This window comes from Phocoena sinus, chromosome 8, assembly GCF_008692025.1.
Source record: "Phocoena sinus isolate mPhoSin1 chromosome 8, mPhoSin1.pri, whole genome shotgun sequence".
NCBI classification, from domain to species: Eukaryota; Metazoa; Chordata; class Mammalia; order Artiodactyla; family Phocoenidae; genus Phocoena; species Phocoena sinus.
The window spans coordinates 67,562,816-67,587,864 of record NC_045770.1 but is presented as its reverse complement, the minus strand read 5'-3'; the positions used below and the strand labels follow the sequence as shown (position 1 = coordinate 67,587,864).

At 49.5% G+C, this 25,049-nt stretch overlaps 1 protein-coding gene across 1 annotated transcript in view; it reads right to left on the bottom strand.

Annotated features, from left to right (window-relative positions):
• The window catches only part of ARNTL (aryl hydrocarbon receptor nuclear translocator like), a 77,789-nt gene that overhangs the window by 22,909 nt on the left and 29,831 nt on the right, over window positions 1–25,049 (bottom strand). The window contains exons 3-9 of the mRNA XM_032639803.1: window positions 12,526–12,654; window positions 9,783–9,906; window positions 8,617–8,840; window positions 6,323–6,361; window positions 5,985–6,026; window positions 4,469–4,626; window positions 2,640–2,719 (exon numbers count right to left, since the gene is read on the bottom strand). Of these exons, the coding sequence (XP_032495694.1) occupies window positions 2,640–2,719; window positions 4,469–4,626; window positions 5,985–6,026; window positions 6,323–6,361; window positions 8,617–8,756 (459 nt within the window). The 5' untranslated portion in view covers window positions 8,757–8,840; window positions 9,783–9,906; window positions 12,526–12,654. The remainder of the gene's footprint in view (window positions 1–2,639; window positions 2,720–4,468; window positions 4,627–5,984; window positions 6,027–6,322; window positions 6,362–8,616; window positions 8,841–9,782; window positions 9,907–12,525; window positions 12,655–25,049) is intronic.

Here is a 25,049-nt window from a genome sequence, read left to right as displayed (position 1 = left end):
TTAGCTTGGATAGCATTAAAACTCTTATTCCAGACCTTGATAAGTGTGGGCATCTAATAGGAAATCATTCAGAAAAGCAGCAACAAGACAATTATTAAGCACTTGTCATCACAAAAAGAGCTGGTTTTATACATATACACACATACATATTTTTTTCTTTAAAAACACCAAATTTGGACTTCCCTCGTGGTGCAGTGGTCGAGAATCTGCCAATGCAGGGGACACGGGTTCGAGCCCTGGTCTGGGAAGATCCCACATGCCGCGGAGCAACTAGGCCCGTGCGCCACAACTACCGAGCCTGCGCTCTAGAGCCCGTGAGCCACAGCTGCTGAGCCCACGTACCAAACTGCTAAAGCTCCCGTGCCTAGAGCCAACGTTCCACAACAAGAGAAGCCACCACAATGAGAAGCCCGCACACCACAACGAAGAGCAGCCCCCGCTCGCCGCAACTAGAGAAAGCCCACGCCCAGCAACGAAGACCCAACACAGTCAAAAAAATAAAATAAAATTTTAAAAAGTACAAAATTATCAGTATGGCAATTAGGACCAGCTACATAATCTGTAGGGCCCAGTACAAAATGAAAATGTAGGGACCCTTGTTCTCAAATACAATTTTCAAGATGGCGACAGCAGAGCATTAAACCAAGTGCCAGGCCCTGTGTGACTGCATAGGTTGCATGCCCGTGAGGCCAGCCCTGGTGGGATCTCTGGAGATGCTGCAGGTATAGTTTACATCTTAACTCCAGCAAGTCCTCCCTGAGAACAAGGACATCTTTATGAAAAGTATGGAGAGGTGAGGGCAGAGTTGGGTCTTCCAAGCATGCCTTGAGAGGTAACCAAATGACCATCGCCAACTTCCTGAGAAGCCTTGGTCCCACCCTACAGTGTTTATCAGTGATTGGATGTTTGTAGGACAGGGCCACGCATAACCAGTAAGTACTAAAGTGTTTGCTCAATTAGCTAATGAATGAAAATGGAAGACAGAAGACATACCTATCCAAGCTTCAACTCACATGAAGCTCTGAAGGATCGCTAATGATAAGCTGGAATATGGGACTATCCAATAAATAGATATTTATTGGATGGATAAAAGTTCAAAAAAACTGCACCTACGCACGATGGAAAAAACCTGGCCTAACAATAATTCACATACAAGAGAGCCGGGGAGGGCCACTATTACAGCTACCCCGGATGTGGCACTAATAAGATGGCTTCTACTGCAAGGGAGGCTACCAGGCCATCCAACCCCAGGCCAATCAGGCCACTGCTGGAGTTCCATACTGGGTTGTGGCAGCCACTCCTGGAGGGAAATCTAGCAGACGGATGCGGTTCTGTAAAATATGTGTGGCAACCGCTGTTCCCGACCCCCTTCTCTCCTGCCTGTGTCTATGATACCTGTTCTGCAACATGCCTTGCAGCTATGGGGGACCAGGTGACATCTTCTGGATAAGCTGAAGTCCACTACTGTGCTTCCAGGAAGGTGCATCCTTTCTTGGTACAAAAGACGGCTGGCCTGGAGCCTCCCCTGCCCTTTTTCTGGCTGATCCGCTACCGAGAGCTGGCACAGGCCGTCTCACTCCAATGAGACAACAAGCTACATGCTAGCTCAGCAGGGTTGTGCGAGAGGACAGAAAGAGCCTGGTTCCTGCTGACCTCACTGAACCTCTGTACGAGCCCCTCACAGTCTACCCCAGGACTGGCTATGCTGGAGAAACAAAGCCCTGTTTATTCAACACATCTTCTGTTCCTTGCAGTTAATACAGCATGTCACGAGGGGATGGATAGAGACTATTGGAACGAGCAGGGCAGCCAGGCTTACAGAGGGCCTGAAGCCGGGGTGAGCTGAAAATGGGTAGCGAAGATGCAGAAATGCAGCTGGACTATCCTCTGTGCTGGAGCTTTGCAAACTTCTGCTCAGAGAAGTGAGGTCAGCCCTGGCTGCGGCGAGATGGGGCAGGTATCCTGGCCTTAAGTTAGGCTTCTCTGTTTCTCTTTTCACAGTTTGCAAGAGGACACGTTTCCGAATTTGGTGCCTCTCCCTTCAATTTCCAAGTGAATCTCGCTCTACCCAGAGCAGATCTGACTCAGCACAGAAGCCAGGTTCCCGCAGTGCCACCTCAGCTGCCTCTCTGCAGAGCCTGGCAGGAGAAAGTGAGCACTGCAGTCACGCAGGTGAAAACATCGCCTCCTCCACTTATTTTCCTCCTCAGGCCATGGTGTCTTTGGAAGCTTGTTGTTTTGATGGAATTTTGGTACAAAGATTTAGGTGGCTGTTTTTGTGCTAGTGGTTAAGTGATGAGAGAAATTCTCAGTTGCTCTCAGTTTCAGTCCCTTTCTAAAACCTTCCTATTCAGGAAGGGGTTCTTCATTACCTCCTATTCTAACAAAATCTGCTCTTCTTATTTAAAGTCCCAGTAGCATAGACCTTCAATTTTTGCTTGAGCAAGGGTAGAAGAGGAGGGTCTCAGGGAAGAGACGTGAAGCCTGTTCAAACAGTAAGAACAAGGTGGAGACCCCAAAAGAGGAAGTGAGCCTAAGCAAGTTCAGTGTTGAGACATCAAATTCCCACACGCTGGTACTTAACTCTGAAATTTGTAAAAATAAATGTTGTGTAAAACAATCCCATAATTGCAACATACCCTGAGAATAAGGTGTTTCAATTCATCATCTGATAGAAAAGTCGGTTTGTAGTTTGCTTCTGTGTATGGATTGGTGGCACCTTACAGGGGAAAAAAGAGAAAGCGTTGGAACACTGTATTTTCAAATGTCTCATTCCATTCGACTGCCTCAAACCTTCCAGATGAGGCCAGTCCTTACCACCTGGGATCTAAATTTTGTCCTCTTTTTCCTTAACGGAGACAGGGCTAGATCTGACTTTGGACAGGAGCCTCTAATGCCAAAGAGAATTCCATCCGAAAAGCAAACACTGCTGCCCACAGGAGAACTTAGCAAGCTTGCTTTTGTCACTATAGTGAAATCAGGAGCTGACACAAGTTAAAAAACTGCTTCTAAGAGAGAAGGCAGCTCTAAGAAGCAACTGGTAGAGACTCCTGGGAGGTTCCCTCCTCCCAAGATCTATATTAAATGGGTTGTCTAGCGGTTGCTCAAATCTCCACTCTAAATGTTCTTGGGAAATCATCCAGACTGCCAGGCCCTGAGTAAACACCCTGTAGAAGGCATTTACTGAGAGCTCCTCTTCATCAGGGTTGAATTAAATGAGCTTGGCAACCCGGAGAAATGCATTTCTTCAGTAAGTGCAACTCGAGCTCCCAGGACTGGAAGGCACAAGACTTATGTTTAAGAGGTTGTCAATCTGGCATCTTTCAGGAGAATAACTTAGAGAAAAATGCCAGCAGGAAATGACTTGAAATCTGCAGAATGGTTAGTAAAAGAGTGAAGTAAAATGAAACGATCCATAACAATTCCAAGTACCACCGGGAAGGAGGGAAACAGAACGTGTCCTGACTTTCATATCAACCAACAAGGCACATGTTACTGACCCACGTCCCTGCTTTTTAGGGTAGCTTGAGCTCTGCCACTCTTTTCCTTCCAATGTAATAGAAATTAGTTATGATTTAATCTCTATCTTCACTAATATGAATTTTAAAATGCCATTCTCCGGGCAAAGGACACAACATTTATATTTTTGAATAATGATCAAAAGTCAGACAAAACCAGCTACTTCTTATTTCCGGTGGCTTTGTAGAAATATAAAAGACGTAATTCTTTTACCACACAGGTCAGAGATCTGAGTGAGCGCCCACTTTCCAATTTCCTCAAATAGTCCAAGACTAGCTGTGGAAAATTCCAGGAACCGCATTCACTAAAGTGCCTGATACAGTTCGGGTTTCTCCCGTGGTGTGGATAAGTCACTTCCACGTCTCTGCCTCTGTTTTCTCACCCTCCCCGCACTCCGAAAAGAAGGAAAACACTGCTTCCCTCATAAAGAGTTGATCTGGTTTGGGAAAATTCCAGGAAGATGAAAATATCATCAGTGTTCATTCCTGACGATAAAACGCAGCAAGTCCCACCAACCAGTGACTCACTCTTCAAAAGGAACCATGATGAATTTTCCTCTTCAAAACTGAAACTGACTTTCCTGTGTCACTAAGGGCACCTACATTTCTGATGTATAGCATTGTATGGGTGGGGCCCAGGCACCACATATGCACAAGCTAGCACTTCAGCAGTGTCCTCTCTGACATGTATGTGCATATACACACGCACAGGACATAGCCTCCACCCTCTGGAGATGTAGGACAGCAAAAGTGCATCTTGATACCCACAGAAGCTCAATAATTGTTTCATTTGGCATCAGGTCTATTGCTGAAAATGACAGGCATATTACTCAAAGCTACACATTTGCAAGTAATAAACATTTGTCCCTAAGGAGACTCGGGAACATTCTAGGAAAGGGTGGTAACATTTGTGAGCAAGGGCATAAAGGACAATAAAGCCGGGATCTCACCTCGTAATGTTTTCATGTGCTGAACCGCCATCCTCAGCACAGTAAGTTTGTCTAATTTCCTGGACATCGCATTGCACGTTGGTACCAAAGAAGCCAGTTCATCAATAAAACTGTTCATTTTATCCCGACGCCTCTTTTCAATCTGGCTGTGAGCTTCCCTGAACAACAATATGAAAAATGATTTCTGTAAAATGTAACAGGGCATCAAGGAAACGATGAAAATAAATCGTAGCTCTTTTCAATATTCATCTGTCAAGGCAAATTTAGAATCTGCAGAACGTTTCAAACTAGGCCTTCCTACTGAGGTCACCCAAAAAAGTGGGCTCACTGCCAGGTCAGTATTAGGGTTTTTTTTATGCTCACCTCATCCTTAGAATTGAGAAATATTACAAAAACTGTCTTTTCAGAGTAAACTGAGCTGTTAATTTCTCCTCATTTCTTTTCCTCTGAGCCCCGATAAAGTTGGATTTTAAGACGGGGGGTGAAGGAAAGAAGTGAGGTGGAGAATTCAAAGGGCAAAGCATCCGGAACAAACATCTGTGAGGGCGCCATGCTGAGCTGTCTCTGAGGTTTGTGGGGAGCCTGCTGTGTGGCCTGTCGGAGACCGACTGATTGAGACAGCAGGTAACTAACGCTGCCGTCCTTGGATCAGCGGTGACCCCACCTAGACGCAGCACTTGCTACATCTGTCCCCAAGAGTTTCCACTGAGGAATGTCACACACCTTCCTCTCTGGAATTGCTGCCTGCCGAGTCAGCGTGACACTTCCATGGGCACACACTCCCTCCCTGACTGGTTTGCACCTGTCATTCGTGACTGTCCCCCTCAAGAGGTGTGTCAACAGCGGAAACGTAGTTTGCTGCCACTGCCATAGCAACAGAACCATGGGATCTCTCGCCAAAGCTGGTCCATGAGGGAAAAGCCAGAAGTTCGGGTCAAATTCTGCAGCCCCTGGTTCTGTGTCACGATACAGACTCAAATGGCCCTGGGGCTACTGGCAGGATAGCTCAGGATCTGCATGGAAAGGAGTCGCAGGCATGGTTGGAAGCAGGAAAGACGGAGTTAGAGAATCTCCTTGAGGGAGCAGGGCACCCCCAGGTCTAGCCTTCAACTGCACCTTGCAGAGCAATAAGGGCACTTTCAGAGGCTTGGGACAGCCCAGGGAACCGAGTCACTGAGCCAGGTCTCCCTGAAGGGCCCTGAGTCAGGAAGGAGTAACCTGCTGAAGACGGAGAAAACCTTTAGCCTTGATTTATCTTCTGCTCCCTCCAAAGCCCCCTTCCGGTTAACTGTGCTTAGACAGCAAAGAGTGAAGGCAGCTCAGCCTGGAGGGATGGAGGGAGGGGCAGAAGGCCACATCAAGCCCGGGCCCCCCCATCCCCTTCCTCCTTCCCTAAGGACGTGACAGTGTCAAAGACCGTCTGACAGACAAGGACCAGATATGCAGAGCCTCCGTGGCTACACACCAAGCAACCAAACCAGGACAGTTTATAGACAGAATGAGGGTCCAAGCTCACCTTGCATTTTTGATCCTTCCTTGGTGCTCTGTGTATTCTAACCTGGAAAAAAAAAAAAAGAAGAAACACAATGTCCTGGAGATTGACAGCAGAGTTACACATCTGTTTTTCTTCCCTGCCTTATCCCTGTCACCTCTACATGACACACAAGAGCTTTGGCTGTTGGCCACACTGGGGGTGGGGGGAGGGAGACAAGTTCAAGCCCATAGGCCCAAGGCCTCCTTGCTTATCCCTAATCAAGGACATGGATGGAACCTGCACCAAGTAATAGAATGTTTAATTATGCAAAGAAAATGGCTCTAAGGATGCTGAAGTTCAAATGACTAGATTCATGGTACCTTCCATGAGGGTCATCTTTGTCTGTGTCCATGCTTTCTCTGAGAAAACAAAAGAGAATGTGATTGTTAAGACATACAAAATAGCTTCTTATCATAATACAGAAGGCCCTCATTTATCCAGAAACCAAGCAATTAGAAAGCTCAAATAGTCATAGTATTGACTCTTGATGTATAAAAGTAAAACAAACAAAACCAACTTGAACCTACTATAAAACCCAGACCAGACCAAAGTTATATATACCATCTCAATAGAGTTCACGTGTTAATATATTTTTACCGTATTGATTGCTTGAGAAAATTGGGAATACATACAGCATTTATGGAAACTCTTAGGTAACCAGAGTATCCGAGTAACTGGAACACCTCATTCCCCCCATCATTCTGGATAAATGGGGTTCATTCATTTGCAAAAGACATCAAGCATCAAATATACTATATATTTGGTGATGGTGGGTTAGGTGAGGAGGGGAAATCAAAGTACCCACGAAGAAGTACTGAGCAGAGCCCCAAGCCAGCTCTTCAAAGGCACTGCTACCCAATGCTCTGGTTCTCAGCTTGGCGGGAAACCCCAAGCCCTGAGGAACTGGGACAGAGGTTGGCATGGGGTTGGGGGGCCACAGGAGATTCCTGGGGCCACAGCAGGGATCTGCCTTCCTTGCATGGACTCCAGAATCCAGTTTTCACATCACCTTGTGGTTCAGTAGAAAACAGATTGAAATCCTCAGAGGAGGGAGTTCTAAATCCCCTGGGTCAGCTCACACCCTTCTCCAACCCCTAAATCGCTCAGGAGGGCACTGGCCGACATCTGGGCCTCCTCCTTTCTCCTGTAAGGAAGGAGGGATTATGGCCTTCCAAACAATGTCATCTCAAGGGCAAAAACAACTTTCTCAGGAGCACTGAGGCACATCACGGGCATTCTAGAACAGTGGTTCCCAACCAAGAGCCCTCAATTTCCTCACAGGCAGAGACTTTCTCTAGCTAGTCCTGAAGTTCAGAAGAAAATCTACAGGCCACAGGGGAAAATGACAACCCTCTCTTCCCTTTTGTCTAGACTTGTATCCACTCACTGAGGCAGATGACCATCTCAGGTGAAAAGCAGCTCTGCCCTACAGGTATAAGTTTAGTGCATTAAAATGATAAGGTAAAGGATTATGGTCGCTTAATTAATAGGGTCTCCACGAATTACAGAAGACCTGCAAACTGGGGTCCATGCAGGAAACCTGAAAGTTCTGGATGGAGACAAGGTTGGGAACCACAGATCTAGATAGCAGAGGTCTTAGAACATGTCAAGGCCTCCATCAGCACTGGCCCAAGACAAAGGCTCCACAGAAAGCATCTAGTTTCCCTGTTGGGGAGTTACTGCCATGGAAGAACACCCTCTCGGTCCTCACACCCACTCTCCATCCCCTGGGCGTCCACTCTCTTAATCATCTGGGATCACTTACATATTACTCATAGCATCTCCTAGTGGGCATCTGACCTCCAGCCACTGTGCTCCCCAAATTCGACCTGTGAACTTCAGCAGAAAGGACATCTGCTGTAGGGGGATACCTCCTTGGAGATTTTCCCTCATTAAACAGAAGAAAACCTCTCAAATGGACATTTGGGCAAGACTCCACAGTTGCCTCTACAAAACAAAACGTGCCTTTGGATGTTCTATGCTGACTTATTCCCTAGATGTTTGTTCAGCTACAGAAGAGCTGACTGTAAGTGTGAAAACTTACTTACTCAAAAGAAAAGCCATCTAGTCTAAAAAGAAAAGTACTATTTAATATAAGAGGAACATACTAATTGAAATAATGTTTAAGGACAATGTCACTGTTCCTATACTATTTCCAGAGATGACCTCTACTTATTCACTCCACAAACATTAAGTAAGCCATTGATGTCCTCCTAGAGAGAGGCCTTCAGGCAAAGCTCTTTTTGAAACCACTGAGGTTACATCCAGGGACTTGGCCATCTTGCTCAAAAGAGCAAAGGAAAATGAAGAAAGGGGTAAAATGTGGAACCTGGCTTTAAGGCTATTCCTTTTCCCTCAATGTGGAACAATCTGGGGGCAGGAGCAGGGAGTAAACACCTCAGCAGTACTGGAAGCTCCCTCCTGCTTGCAATCCAGGGGGAAGATAAAGGGCAAAAGCAACTACTGTGTGGCCCCCTGGAGTTGGATCTTTCATTCCCATCCCTTTTCACAGAGAGGATCCCTTCTTCCAGGAGGGACAGGAGAGGCCCTAGATGTTCATGCCTGTGAGCCGACACCAAGTTTAGCCAGAGGAAGACGAGCCCAAAGGCCTTACTGGTAGTCCGTGGAGCTGCCCTTGCGTTTCCGGTTGCAATCCATGCCACCGGTGCCCAGGGGGCTGGAGAGGAGGTCGGTGGCACCTGGGGACATGAAGTCGCTGATAGTTGAAGAAATGTCCATTCTCTGTTCGGCCATTGGAGTCTGGAATAGGTACAAGGAGGCACAGAGGCACGTTTATTTCTACGTGCTCTTCTAAGGTGGAGGACGACCAGGGTGGCTCTGTGGAGGGAAAGGGACTTGATTACAGCACCAACATCTCTCTCGCCCAGCCAACCAGAACAGGACCAGGTAGAACTGGAAGGGGCATCGTATTTACTCTAGGAGTTACTATAGGTAATTTAGGCTCACCCACTCGTTTTTCTTGTAGACACAAAGCTCAGAGAAACTGGGTGGTTTCTCCTAGATCCCCATGCCAGGGCATGGAAGAACTAAACCAGAACCCAAGGCTCTAGAAGTTACAGCCCTGTGCTCCTCCCACGGAGGGGACCAAGTGTCCCAGATGTTCTGACAGTCCTAAATTAATCTTCTTCTAATCAAATCTAATCAATGAAATAAATATGATCTACTTGTTATCTTTCTATTTTTTAAAATTTATTATTTTATTTATTTTTGGCTGTGTTGGGTCTTCGTTGCTGTGCGCAGGCTTTTTCTAGTTGTGGTGAGCGGGGGCTACTCTTCGCTGTGGTGCGCGGGCTTGTGAACGCGGTGGCTTCTCTTGTGGAACACGGGCTATAGGCGTGTGGGCTCAGTAGTTGTAGCGCACGGGCTTAGTTGCTCCGCGGCATGTGGGATCTTCCCAGACCAGGGCTCGAACCCGTGTCTCCTGCATTGGCAGGCGGATTCTTAACCACTGCGCCACCAGGGAAGCCCTGTCTTTGTATTTTTATTACAATTTTTTATCAAAGTTGTAGGAAAGCAGAAAATATCCTTTCTCAGCATGTAAGTCCCACTTGGGAGTCAGGAAAAAGTGGTCCCTCTCCATCACTGGCCCAGGCAAAGTCTGTCCTGTCCTCCCAAACTGTCCTTTTGTACTCAGGATTCCACCGCAAGGAAAACCTAGCATAATGAAGTGAAGACACTGCAAACACTCGCAAAACATTTTGAGAATTCATATCTTAAAAGCGCAAAGTGAGTCGGCCCAAAGGAGAGGCTGGCCAGTACCTTGCAAGGGACTCCAACTGCAAACCCAGTTGAAGGTGGCCGTGCAGTGCCTGCTGTCGGGGTCCAGCTCCAAGTGACGTGACTGGGGCTGTCACTCCCACTCTCTGGGCCCAAGTTTCCTCATCTGCAAAGTGAGAGGCAAGGGTGAGCTCTTGTTTTCACTGTCACTATTGTGCCCACACATTAGAGACCTGAGCCCTCCTGGTTAGGCGTGTGCTGTGTTTTCACTCTAACGACCATTGCTGGAGTGAACATCTTTGTGTGCGTAGCTCTGCACATTTGAGCTATTATCTCTAAAAGTCAGACTGACAGGTCTAAAGGGGACACACATTGTATGTTTTGGTAAATACTGAAACACTGTGCTCCAGAAAAGAACCAATAATTTACATCCCCAATAAGAGCTCTTGTCAATCTGAAAGAAAAAAACGAAACCTCACTGTTTTTACTTGTAATTTAAAATTATTATGGATGGTGTTCCTACGTTTATATGGGCATTTCTTGGTTTTCCTTTGTGCCCACTCATGTCCTATTTTCCTACCGTATTGTCTTTAGGATCGATGGGCCTCCTAACTCATGCTCACCTGGGCACCTGAACTGGTGGGAGAAAAGCATGCAACGATCCTTGACTCTTCTGCTCCATTTATTCTCCCACTCTGCTACCATACTTCCTCTTTCCTCCTCAAACCTCCAACATCTCCCCAGTCCTCATGCTTAGCTGATACTTCACTAAGAGGCCAGCGACCACTTCTACCAGCTGCCTAGATGCTGCAGGCTAGGACCCCAGCCCCAAAGCATGCTGACCCCATCCTCTCTTACTAGTCCAGACCATCCGTCCCAATCCTGCATCATCCACTTCCCCCACTCTAAAGCATCACTCCCATTAGGATAAGAACACACTCAAACAACTCTCATCTTGGGGGGGAGAAAAACACAACTTATTTGAACTCCACTCCCTTCCAGTTACTGCCCCAATTCTTTGTTTCCAATTGCTTTCCTCTTCCCTCGCTATAACTCAACTCAAATCAGGCTTTTGTCCCCATCATCCCACTGCATTGCTAAATCCAACAGCAAGTTCTCCATTCCCTCCCTACTCGTCCCATCAGCACATCTAATAGAGTTGATCTCTCCCTCCTCCCTGTCTCTCAGCTTCATGGTTCTCCTACTTCAGTGGCCACTCCTCTTTGGTCTCTTCAGCTGGTTCCTCTCGTCTCCTCGCCTCTAGCTGTCCTCGGCCCTCCTCTGTCTATACTCACTCCCTAGGAGATCTGTCTAGTTTCACTGCTTCAAATACTATCCATGCTATGACAACTCCCATATTTACATCTCCAGCCCAGATCTCTCCCCAAATTCCAAACCTGTATAACCAACCATCACCCTGACATCTCCCTTTGAATATACAACAGAAACATGAAACATCCATAACCAATCCCTGGTTCTTCCCAAGCCAAGCCTCTTGGTCATGCCCAGGTCAGTAAGTGGTACTTCAATCCTGCTTGCTGCTCAGGCCCCAAACCTAGAAGTCACCCCTGACTCCTTTCTTTCCTTCACAACCTGCATCCAATCCATCAGCAAATCTTATCAGCTCAAGATTAAAAAAACATCCAAAATTCAACCACTTCTCCCCTTTTTCTTTCATATTTCTGCTCAGATGAAACTTCATCAGTGAAGCTTCCCTGAAGAGCCATACAATATGACCTCCCCACCAACTCTTCCTAACCACCCCAGGCCTGCTTAATTTTTTCCCATCGCCCGTATCAGCATTTGGCCTGCAATAATCTACTTAATTTACTGGCTGTCCTCTCCATTAGACTATAAGCATCAGAAAAGCAGGGACTTTGGTTTACTGCTTGCACCCTCAGTGCCTAGAACACTTTCTAGCACACAGTAAGCACTCAATAAATGCATGTTGAATGAATAAGTTTGTATATGCTCGTTAGATGTTGTAAATACTTCCCCCCGCTTTTGCCTTTTAACTTTGCTTATGGTATTTATATATGATACTAAAAGTGACATGTTTTAAAAACCCTGTCACCCCAAAATAATAAAAACATTCTCTTCTTTGCTGATGTTTTTATAATTTTTTTTAAAAAAATTAGTTCTTCAATCCACTTGGAAATTATTTTTGGTACACGACCTAAGGTTGGGAATTTCTTATTTCTCTCCAGAGAATAGACAGTTGTCCCAACACCACTCACTAGACCATGTGTCCTGTTACCTGTCACTTGAAATGCCATCTTTATTGATTCATTTTCTATTTCTGGACTTTCTCTTCTTTTCCTTTGATCTGCTTATTCCCATTCTGGTACCACACTATTTATGATTGTGGCTTTATAATACATTTTAATATCTGGTAGAACAATTCCTTTCCTGCTTCTTACTCTTCATTTTAGAAATTTCCTGGCTAGTCTGATGTATTCTTCAAGGAGTATTTTATAATCATTTAATCACATTAAAGGCCCTGCTGCAGCTGTAGCTTGTTGTTATTATCATTATTACTGACATTAAGAGAAGTAGGCCAGCAGTGAGCACAGACCTCAGGGTCTCGGTGACCCTTTGGGTGTCAGACCTGTGGTGCCCCCTCTAGCCCCCACTCCTCTTTTTGAACAGCCATACATTTGCATGAGGTGGAAAATTTCAAGTTTCAGGGCTCCTGGAAGAAACCACACTTCCTGAGGGAAGGACTACCATCGGAGCTGCCAATGACAGTCACTCTAGGCAAGGGTGGGTGGGATAGGATTGTTACCTGAAGTTATGGTTCTTAAACCCCAGATCCACCTTGGGAGAAGCAAGGGGCCACTGGACTTGTTGGTCACCTCAAAGCAATTTTCATGTTTTGTCGCTTCCTTTCAGGCAGTCAACTTCTTCCAGAAACCTACAGTGGGGCCCACAGGAAAAGAAATCCCAAACAGGTCAATTTGGAGTAAATGAAAAGTCTCATAGCAGCTGAGGAAGATGGGGAACTTGCTCATGACTCCTGATTACAGGGAGCAATGCTGAGCTGACCGTCCCGTCCTTCAACTGCCTGTTAAACTCAACTGCAAACACATGAGGAAGTCTGCCAGGAGATATTTTCTGTGAAAAACAATGCCTTTTAAATTACTAAACGTAAATTCTTGGACACGGCCTTAAGAGGAAGAAGATAATTATATTTTTCATTTCTCCTACTGGGTCAAGCAATAATAACAGTGAACAGTGACTGAGCGTGTACTTGGCGTCAGGCGCTGTTCTTACTGCACCATGTAGATTAACTCACTCAGACCTGAAAATAACTCTGAGGTAAATACTGCTGTTTCCACATTTTACCAAGAAGATCGAGGCAGAGAGAGGTGAAGAAACCAGCCGAGGTCACACAGCAGGAGAGCAGTGGGGCTCCAGGAGCTACACCTGCGAATAACGACACCACTCAACTCTCTCTCCAGCCAGGTGAGTTACCTAAATGCACACAACGAGGAACCACAGAAAACAAGTCTTCAGAAAACATTAAGCCAAGACGAAATGCCAGCAGGGCCAATACCTGAAACCGCTGGGAGTGAGCTCAGACGCCGAAAGAAAATGTCCCTGAACTCAAGTACATGTGGTAGAGAAATCAGTTCTGAAAAGCTGCTCGTGTTAAACTAAAGTGGGGGGAGAGTTTGCTGCCCTGCCCACCTCCTGCTGGCAGGATACAGGGGTCTCCTCGCTGGCCCTGCGACCCCTGTGGAAGGAACAGGCTCTGAAGGAAGAAAGGGGCTGCACCTGCCCCACTACTCCCTACCTGCTCCACCTTGAGACGGAAAGACTTTTTTTTTTTGCGGTACGTGGGCCTCTCACTGTTGTGGCCTCTCCCGTTGCGGAGCACAGGCTCCGGATGCGCAGGCCCAGCGGCCATGGCTCACGGGCCCAGCTGCTCCGCGGCATGTGGGATCTTCCCGGACCGGGGCACGAACCCGTGTCCCCTGCATCGGCAGGCGGACTCTCAACCACTGCGCCACCAGGGAAGCCCCGGAAAGATATTTTAAATGCGGCCTTCCTGACCTTCCTGAAGCACAAATTCTGGCGCTTCACATTCCACTGGCTAATTCTTGCATCTTCAATGACCTGCTTTTGTCTTGATCATTATAAAGGTCTTCAAATGAATATCCAGGGATAGAACGGACCGTGTCCTCCCGATTTATTCTTCCTTGCAGTCTGGTTCAGAAACCCTCACTGTCTGACCCAGGTAACCCTGTCTGGGCAAGTGCAAACGATGTGACCAGGAATTCTGGACTCCCAGTCCCTAAGCCTCGATGGATAAGCAGCAGGGATGCGAAGTCCCCAGGGCAGGGCTGCTTGGGGGAGGCTCAACACACACGACCCCATCTAAATCTGATTCCCCATCCAGGTCCCACACTATCCTGCCAGCCGCCAAATTCGCAACCCAGGATCCACCCTGGGCGGCCTCCCTTCTCCTCCTAACAGCCCCAGAGCCCACACTTGGCCCTTGGATGCGTGGGTCCAGCCACTTCATCCATCCTTTATTCATCGCCTCCATCCAGGCTGCTCCCCTCTCCAGTTTCGTCCCCTCCTCACCGTGGTCAGAGGTAGGACACCCCCTTGCTTAAAATACTTCAGTGGCTTCATTGCTCTCCCCAAGCCTTCCAGATAAAACCCCAAACACCCCTAGCAGGATACAGCAGGCCTCGGCAAAGGATGTCCTCGCTCTCCAGCCCGACAGCTCATCTGCTACCCAAGGCGCCAGGCTGCTGAAATACTTAAGTTCCCAAGAGCACGCAGCCGAGAGCACGAGGCCTCAGCTGTGCCCACTTTGTTTTACAGGTGTGGCTCCCTTTACCCACTCGGTCACCGGGTGAACGCCTGCGTGCCTTTCAAGTGCCCACAGGTGTACCCTCAGAGAAGCCCCCAGCTCTCCCGGGCTGCCCCGCCCCTTCCCCTCGCCCGCAGCGGCCTCTCTGCCTAGACCCCGCCCAGCCCCGCCAGCTGCGCCTGGATCTCCCAGCTCAGCATATCCCAGCACCATGCCTTGCATTTTCTTTCCCCCACTTCCCTGAAATTTAGATAAAGGTTCTCCGTACCAAACTCCATACGAAATTTCTTATTTTGATCATTTTTTTCCAGCACTCATGTTTACTTTATAGAAATAATAAACGCTAACATAGATTTTTGGCACTGTATTTTGCAAAACAAAAACCATGTTTCTTATATGCTTGGACAAGGTAAGGAAGCTGAATCAGCTGTGACAGTTATTTTTTGGAAAACTGTTTTCTCTCCAGGAAGGTGTTCTTAGATGTAAGACAATAAATGGAACAACGAAAGAAAAAGGACAAAAAACGTCTTCTGTGCTAACTACTTCCAGAAGAGATTTGAGCCAAGAGAGGGGGCTCCAAGAGGCCAAAGTTACCTGGGAGAGGGACCCTTGCTGACTGGGGGCTCAGGGCTGGCCCTGGTGCTGCCATCCAAGTGACACATAGCGAGGACGCTCTTGGGAGAGCCTGGCCATGGTCCTGGAGTCAGGGGTCACACGTGTGCCCACTTCTGACCTAGAGATTTCCAAAGGTGGGAGGGAGGCTCTCTGGGTGGCCAGAGAAAGCCAGGCATGAAGGGACCTGGGACGTGTACCTGGCAAGAGCTTGGGGGCACCCTCTGTCCCACCTCAGTCCCCTTGTGCTCCTCGGAGCATAGGGAGAAGATTCTCTGGGGCTCCACACAAAGGAGCAAGGGTGCTAGCAGAGGTGAGCCTGTCAGCCACTATTAGGTGCCAAAAGGAGACAGCTGGTACTCAGAGCAGAGTGGGGCAAGGCTGAAGCGCCCCTAAAGAAACCCACACACACCATCCACAGGAAGATGGCCACAGGGTGCCCTCCAGTTGTGGACCAGGCATCTCTGGGCTTTCCCTCCTCCCTGCCCCAGCACCCCAGAATGACAAGTAGAGAAAGGGGAGCGTGTGGATTGTGTCAAGGTTCACACCATTAGTTGCTCCTCTGTGTGGGAAGTCGGCAGGCTGCCTCATGCCAGGCCTGGCCAAGTGACTCGCCCTGATGGATGAATGTGAGTGGAAGGGACAGTGGCAACCTTCAAACTGACCTTTACTGCGTGTCCCCCTGTTTGTGCCGAGACCAGCGATTCCTGGATAGAGGCTCCTCCTTTAGCCAAGACCCTGTATGGATGCAGCACGAACAAGAAGTGAACCTTGGCCATTGTAAGCCCCTGAGATGTTGCGGTTGTTTAATACCAGGGTGACTGGCTCTTCTGTTTGCCTCTGACCTTCCTGATTTAGCACTGAAAGTCCTGCATCCCCGGAAACCCCTTGGTCCCCTAGTTGACACAGGCAGGAAGAAGGAAATAGACTCTGATCCTGGAGCCACAGACCAAGCCTGACCTGGGAGGAGGGAGCGGCAATAGTGGCGGTCACACTGGTGGAGTTTAATCTTCACAGTAACCTATCTGTTAATTATGGTCATTATCCCAAATTTCCAGGTAAGGAACTAAGCACTGAAGAGGCAAAGACATCTTGCTTAGCAAGTGGGGACTGAAACCCACATGTGTCTGGCTCACTGGTGGTGGTTCTTTCTTCTGCCACACCACTGCCCATCCTGCCCCCAAAGCCACCCCTACAAAGGAAAATACAAATGCCCCCAAAACAAGCACTCCTGAGGAAGGAATCAGGGAAATGTGAGGAGAAGCAATCCTGGTTCAGGAAAGCTACAGAAACTGAAGTAAGAAGTTGTCTCTGGGCTTCCTGGAAGCCAGGGCAGAGAGGGAAATGCTCCTCTTACTTTATTAGGGTTAGCAGGGAGAGGTATCTGTCCAAGAGACTTGCTGGTTTTTTTTTTTTTTTGGCCACTCCAGGCGGCTTGCGGGATCTTAGTTCCCCGACCAGGGATTGAACCTGGGCCCCGGCAGTGAAAGCACTGAGTCCTAACCACTGGACCGCCAGGAAGTCCCCGGGAGACTCTTTCTATGTGACCTGAGCAACGCTGTGCCGAATGGCTCTGGCTCTGGGGAAACAAGCTTTGTGAAAGGACAGAGGGCTTCTCCCTTTATAAAATAGGACCCTGGTAAAAGCATGTTTCCCCTCCTGCTCCCGCCTGCACGTGTAACAGCTGGATGGAGCTCTACTGAGACCACTTTGTGAAGCCTCAGGACGTCACTGGGGTAATGGCTTTTGATGATGTTTAATAAAAGGGCGCAGCTTAGGAAAATATGGACGATAGTGAATCAACACCCTTGCTTACCCGTGTCTAGTAGCTACATGCTCACCGATCTACTTTGCCACAAAACCCCTAGCTGCCTGCAAGGACCCCTGTGTGGCCACCTCTGCATCCCCACCACCTTCAAGGCGCTGGCCCTGGACACAGCATCTGCTCCAAAGTACTGTCCTTCCCCCATGCAGAGGAGCAGGGCAGCTGGCCCCAGTTCCATTCTCCATATTCTCAACTCAAGGTATAATGAGGAGACGAATGTGGAGTTGCTCTGGTCTGTTCAGATGGTGGTGGCCTTTGAGCAGAGGTGAGAGACTGAAGGGTCCCTGTCCCCTCTGCAAGTCCTCCTGATCCTCTGGTTACTCGGAAGGTTTGTGGGGAGTTTGGTTGCCTCGCTTTGCAACAGACGGATTTAGAGAACATTCACCCATGAGACCAGGTGCCTCGACCCTAAGGTAACCGGGGTTTGCACCACGATCAATCAGCAAGCATTTCTTTAGCCCTAGTGGAAGCCAGGGCACTGGGGACACAGCGGGTATGTTTAAGATCCCCTCAATCCTGATCACTGCAATAGGCAGGGCCGTGCCTGCAGCTGTGCAAGCAGTGCACTGCCCCATGTCAGTGTACCTGCGCCTCTGTTAGGTGGCAGAGATTTGTAGAGCCATTACTACAAATTTCCAGCAGGTGGCAGTCAAGTATCTTGAGGAAGAAATGCCTTTTTTCCCCTAGCTGTGGGGCATATGTGAGGTACAGGAGCAGAACAGAGGAGAAAATGATTAGCTTACTTGCCGGTGTGTGCGGGGTAATGGAAGGAGAAGGGACCAGGGAGGAGGGGAGACTTGAACCAGGTTTGCCTGGTGGACTGGATGATTAGAATGATGTTCTGAGCAGAGGAGAGCTCATTTGCAGTGGCTGTCAGGGGCCTGGGGAGAACCCCATTTGTGGCACTTGTGTACGCAGTCCTACTGGAAGCTCTAGATGCTTGGGAATCCTGAAATCAAACAAAAATCAAGGAGCTTGCATTTGGAACGATGGGGCTTAGAGAGCCTATTGAGAGGGTCTCACAAGAGGCAGGGGTTGGGAATCCTGGAGTAGTTTGTGAATCAAAACAAGGCTGGTCCGGGCTTCCCTGGTGGCACAGTGGTTGAGAGTCTGCCTGCCGATGCAGGGGACATGGGTTCGTGCCCTGTTCCGGGAAGATCCCACATGCCGCGGAGCGGCTGGGCCCGTGAGCCATGGCCGCTGAGCCTGCGCGTCCGGAGCCTGTGCTCTGTAATGGGAGAGGCCACAACAGTGAGAGGCCCGCATACTGCAAAAAAAAAAAAAAAAAACCAAGGCTGGTTGGACTTCCCTGGTGGCACAGTGGTTGGGAATCCGTCTGCCAATGCAGAGAACAGGTTCAACTCCTGGTCCGGGAAGATCCCACATGCGGCAGAGCACTAAGTCCGTGGGCCACGACTACTGAGCCTGCGCTCTAGAACCCATGCACCGCAACTACTGAGCCTGCGCGCCTAGAGCCTGTGCTCCAAAACAAGAGAGGCCACTGCAACGAGAAGCCCGCGTACTGCAGTGAGGGGTAGCCCCTGTTCGCCACAGCTAGAGAAAGCCCGTGCACAGCAACGAAGACCCAACACAGCCAAAAATAAATCAAATAAATAAGTTTAAAAAGAAAAACAAAAACAAGGCTGGTCTATGTGGAAAAGGGCCCCGACACCACTGATGGAGGAGAGTCTACAGCATTCCAGTCTTGGAGGGCTACTGAGGGCTGTTAGGAAGATTCTGAGATCTACTTAAAAGGCACAATACAGAGCATGCACCTAGCCCAGCATAGGAACTCAGTAAATGTTTGTTGAACGAGTGATAAAAGGGACACCTTCTTAGACCGTTGCCAAGTCTGTCACTGAAGTACAGGAAAGAGAATGGCCTGAGGAACAAGCTACAGCCCCACTGTGCTTTCTGGGAGGACTCTTGGTCCTGGACGGGGATGCACGGACCACTGATGGCACCTGTGTGGGAAGTGGCCCAATTCCAGCCGACAGCTGAGCAGCTGCCCAAACTGAGGTGGATCATGATATGGAGGCAAAGCAGAGAGGTCGTAAAGAAGGGTCATAACTTTTTGGACACTTGCTGAAGGAGAATTTTTATTTTATGTGCAGAAAACAATGAGTGGACAAGCAGGTCCAGATTATTCCTTTAACAGGTTTGATAAAAAAGACTGCAGAATAACTTGGAGTCTCAGGAATGTCCGGTTCCCCTTCAAATATCCATGAATCACCTGAAAAGGGAACTGACATTCCTTATTGCTTTTAATGCACCAGGCCCTTTATGACACAGTGGCTAGGAGCATGCTCTCTGCTGAGAAGTGACGGTCAGGTTTCAAATCCCGACTCTACCAGGTATTAGTGTCTGGGGTGCACATCTCAGTTCCAACATATGCACGACCCTTAACTTGGCGTGTCGGGGTCTCCTGACCTGGGAGATGCAGATGATACCACCACCTACCTCAGAGCTGTGGTGGAGAAAGGAGATGAAGAAAGTGCTTTAAGTGGCATCTGGCACATAATAAACCCTCTACTCGTGTTAGCTATTATTATTTTGTCATTTAAGCACCACCAAAGCTCTATTAGATGTCATCTCTCCCACTTTAAAAATGAGGAAACTAAGTTTCAGAGAGGTTAGGTAACTTGACCAAGGCCAGGGATTTTATAGGAAGGTAGATTTAAACCCAGGTCGGTCCTTTCCACTATGTGGCATGGCCTCCATGCAAAATAAAAAATGGGCACATTCCAGAGTATGCTGTTATGAAATTCTTCACACCAGCACTTCCCAAAGATCTCTCACTGAATACCAACCCCATGAAACTTTAATGATGTTACATGGGGGGGGGGGGGGAAATCAATGGCCAAAGAAGCGTGGGGAATTCCGGGCTAAATGCTGGGTTTCTCCTCTGCAGGGCTTCTCGGAACCTTAAACAGGGCCCTGCAGAGGGCGAAGTCCGGGAGCAGCGGGGTCTCCACCTGCCCACAGATGCTGGTCCACATGTTTTTCTTCACCTAACATCTAGTGGACAAAGGTTGGATGGGGCACATTAAGGGGAACCTTGCTCTGCAGAATCATTCAGGATGCAGTGATCCTGCTTCCCCTCCTTCCCTGCCTATTTCCTCGCCAGAAGGCGGTCGGCATGGCTTTGTCAGCCTCCTGGCTCCTCTGAGAAAAGCCGAAGTTCTGACGACCCTGTCCCACTTTGCCTCGTGAGTGGTCCCTGGCCACTTCCTCCGCCCAGTGCCTGCCCTCTGCCTCTCAGCACCCACATGCATTCAGCCCACCCACCAGCCAGACCCAGGGTTTCTCTGCATTGCCTGGAGGGCCACAGTGGAATCTGAAGCTGCCAGGGGGGTTCACATGTGCTGCCTCCCCGGTGGATGCAGGCCCTGTTCTCGGCGCCCCAGTGCCGGGGAGGCAGGGCGTGCTCTGTACCGCTCACATCCTGGCTGCTCTGGGAGGCCACCTCCCGAGAGCCAAGCTCTCCTCCTGGCCCTCAGCCTTGACACACCCCTGCATTTGATGATGGTACAGGGGTGATCATCAGGAGGGACCAGTGAGTCACACTCAGTAACCAGAGACACACAGCCTGCCTCCAGGCTGTTGGGGGCTTTTTCTTTTCTTTCTCCTTTTTTTCCCCCTTCTTTTTTTAAAACCTACAGGATAAGAGAATAGAGCTTGGCCCTAAAGACTCAGGGGAAGAACGCTCTTTCCACCAAAACACCTGCTGCCTGAAGTTGAAGAAAGTCCTAGAAAACATCTGCATCTTGTTCTAAAGGAAACAGAAGGATGCACTGCTGTTATTGGCGGTAAAGAGAAGGATGCTGGTGTGAGGGGAGCAGAGTCAAAGATGGGGCAGCCCGAAAGGTGCTGAGTTTCGGGGTAGGGCTGTGGATAGCGGCCGGCTGGGACAGGCAGCAGGGGGTGGACCCGAGCAGCGTTGAGACTCAGAGAGGAAAAGGGATGTGCTCCTTTGAGAATGTGGGGAAGGGAGAGAGAAGGACAGAAAAATTGGGAAGAATATCGAGCAGTGGTGAAAAGAGATGGAACAGCCTTCGCCTTTCTGCCATGGCAGGGAGCAAGACCGACTACAAAGTGGGGAGGGACTTGAGGACAGGCCGGGAAGCGCTGCAGAGCAAGGGTGGGCAAGGCCATGCACTGGGGGCTTATCCAGGCCTGTGACCTGCCCGCACCTCCCCCGGCAGGAGCAGAGGAAGAGCCAGGGTTCTGCCCTGGAAGGCGGGGCACGCGGGGCATGGACGAAAGGGTGAGGGGATGATATGGGTGTGAAGAGAGGTAGGACGGGGTGGTGGTCAGTCCTCTGGAGCCAGACAGCCTGGGTTCAGCTCTGCCACTTACTAGCTGTGTCCTGGACCAGTTCCGTGACCCCTGGGAGCTGCAGTCTCCTCACCTGGAACAGGAGGAGGGTCCCTCCTCAAGACTGAATGAGGTCAGTACATGAAAGGCACTTAGGATGCCCGTCGGGTTAACTGCGGTTACTGAAATGGATGAGCTGTGAGGTGAGACAAGGAGAAGAAGGCTGGGGGAGGTAAGCACGGAGGTCACAGAAAGCAAACTCAGACCACAAGTCTGGGGTGAAGGGGCTCAAAATGGTGGGAGCCGGAGCACCTGGGGCAGCAGGGAGTGCCTGGCAAGTGGACAGTGAGCTCTGGGAGCAGAAGGCAGCCGATGAGCGACGGGGAAAGGCCCGGAGAGGGACCTGGCGGGGTAGAGACCATGCCAGAGGCCCGTGTCTTGCAGCTGGAAGCACTGAGGGCTCCTCAGAATTTGAGAGGGAGGTGCTACTTTAAGAAGTCCACTGGGCTTCCCTGGTGGCGCAGTGGTTGAGAGTCTGCCTGCCGATGCAGGGGACACGGGTTCGTGCCCCGGTCCAGGAAGATCCCACATGCCGCGGAGCGGCTGGGCCCGTGAGCCATGGCTGCTGAGCCTGCGTGTCCGGGAGCCTGTGCTCCGCAACGGGAGAGGCCACAACAGTGAGAGGCCTGCGTACCGCAAAAAAAAAAAAAAAAGAAGTCCAACCTCTTCATTTGACAGTCAATGAAACTAAAATTAGAGAAATAACTCCTACGGAAAGCTGGGAAGAGGATAATGAGAAAGTTAGATCAACAGGTGATGATAACAAAACGTTAGAGTGACCCAGGAAGACGAGATGGCGAAAGCAAAAGATGACGATTTCCCTACAGAGGTGGAGACCGCGGGAGAAGCAGAAGCCAGTGGCTGACAGTGTCGCCCAGAGCTGGGCTGCATGGGGGACTCTGGGTTGGGGGAACACCCGGCTAAGAAGGGTCAGGGGCACAGTCCCACCCACCACAGGATTTTGCTGATGGGTAAGGAGGCCTCAGAGGGCTACCACGGCCCCAAAGGCCAAAAGCAATGCATCCAACAGAACTTACTAACCATCCCTATATGCCAGGTAATTTCTACAGTGAAAGAATTGGTAGTTTGAGTAAACTTGCACCACAAATTGCCTGTGGCAGTCAAATTTCAATTCAGGACGGTTCTGTCACAATGGAGACACTAGGAGTTTGCTGTCCCACGACGATTCATTAACCTTTCAACAGACATTTACTGAGAGCCCCCAAGTGCCAGGGCTGGGGCAGGGGACAAGGAGCCTTCTGCTCGTCTGGCATACATTCCGGTGACCAAGGCAAGCAAAGGGTTAAAGGCTGAAGGATTCTGGGAGGTGGGGAGAAAGTCGGAGATGGGGCAGGAGGCACACTGGGGAGGAAAGTCGAACTGTGGGGAGATGGGGGTGGGGAAAGGAGTGCTGCAGGTGAGAAGAGCCAGGGCAAAGGGCTGTGGTGGAGGCCACAGGGTGCCGGGCAGACCTCTGTAAGGCTTTGACCCTGAGTGAAACGGCGATAACATGATCCCACGTGGGATTTCAGTCTGGCTGCAGCGTTGAGAAGAAACCGTGAGGAGGGTGGATCCTGTTGGGGGTCTGTGCGCGTGTATGCGGTGGGGCTCTGTGCATGTGTGCGTCTGTGGCGGTGGGGCTCTGTGTGCGCGTTTGGCGGTGGGGCTCTGTGTGCGCGTTTGGCGGTGGGGCTCTGTGTGCGCGTTTGGCGGTGGGGCTCTGTGTGCGCGTTTGGCGGTGGGGCTCTGTGTGCGCGTTTGGCGGTGGGGCTCTGTGTGCGCGTTTGGCGGTGGGGCTCTGTGTGCGCGTTTGGCGGTGGGGCTCTGTGTGCGCGTTTGGCGGTGGGGCTCTGTGTGCGCGTTTGGCGGTGGGGCTCTGTGTGCGCGTTTGGCGGTGGGGCTCTGTGTTCATGTGCGCGTGTGTGCATGAGTGTATATGGGGTGGGGGTAAGGAGAGCACCACCAGTGAAGGCCAGTAAGGAGACAACTACAGTAGTCTGGGCAAAAGATGATATGCTTCAGGCCTGGTCTGAGGAGTGGCTAAAAGAATTCTAGATATATTTGCAGGCAGGCTGTGCTGATGATGGATGGACGTGAGGTGTAAGAAGAGGCGGGGCTGGGTGGCCATGGCGGGGTGATTAGAAGCTGTCGATTATTGATATGTTGTGAGGGAACAGCCGGCGGGATTTCATGTCTTTCTGCTGTGAGGGGGGTAGCCAGTCTGTAAACTACACAAAGGCCCCCAGCCCAGGGGGCCAGTGGGGGTGAAGATCCCACCTGAGCTCCCCCTGCCAGGTAGCGTGCCCCGTGTGACAGCTGGAGGAAGAGGTGCCTTCTTTTCATCCACCCTGCAGGGCAGGAGCTGTTGGGCTGGATCGTGCTGAGTGGGGGATCTGCATCACCGACTACACTGCAGCCCACGCACCCACCTCCTGCCTCCCTGGAGTAGCGCCCACCTCCTGTTGGCTGAGTATCCCGCGTGCTGAGGATGGTGCTAGCCCTTACCCAACTCATTTGGTCCTCAAAATGACCTTTTGGGGATGGTAAAAAATCACCATCATGTAAAAGATGGCACTGAGGCTCAGAGAGGTGTAGCAGCTTGTCCAAAATCACACAGCTGGAATGGAGGAATCAGGGACAGAGCCCCGATGTGCCTAACTCCAGAGCCAGGACTCCGTACATACTTTGTTGCTTCAGAGACGCAGCAAAGAAAAGCAAAAGCTCCATCCCAAGCAGGAGGAAGAGGTAGGGCCGGCTCTCACCCATCTGCCTCCCGCCTACAGTGCAAGGATGCCCAAACGGGTCACAAGGCCGTGAATCGACCAGAGTGCTGGGGGCACGGCAGGTGTGCTAAACTGGATAAACAGTTAACCAGATGATCCTTCCTGTTTCAACTCGGAATGACTGGGAACCTTTGTGAAATGCACTTGTCCACTTGCCTGCCCTGGCAAGCACAGTTTGAGGGAGACGATTTAATTGTGTGATAAGTCTCAAGGCCTCTTGCCAGGGCCCTAGATCTAAGATGTTCATCTGAGTGTTTCCTGACCCCAGGAATAACCCTGCAAGTTCCTCTTTTAACTAAAACGGAATCAGCTTGTTTTCTTTCATTGGTCTCCTTCCTACACAAGGAATAAACAAAATTTCAGTGATTTCCGTTTCATTTTTCTGAGCTTTGGTTACAGCAAGTGAGTGTTACATGTCTAAGAATCTGAAACAACATGAGTTGTCGAGCTCAAGATACTTTTTCTGAGAAAATATGCAGTGCAGGAATCACAACAAAAAATAACAACACAAAAACTGCAGCAGCAGAAACCACACACTGGGCTTTTATTCTGTGCCACGCAGTGTTTTTCTCATTTAATTCTCAATTAGAAGTAACTAAGTCTCAGAGAGGTCAAGTAAACTGCCTGTAAATCCTCAGTGCATGAGTGGGAAAGCCAGGATGCAAACTCAGGTCTGTCAGACTCCAAAGCTCTGTGACAGGTAAAGGAGTTATTATCCTTTCTGAATTAAGTGGAGCAAAACAAAAATAAAACCTGCTGTAAATCAATAAAAAGGCAATCACCCTAGTGGAAAAATAAAGATTATGAATAGGTTAATCCACACAATCCATTTGCGCAGGCAGAGGCCACAAAACAACAAAAACAAACTTGGTAAAAAGCAAGGAGCC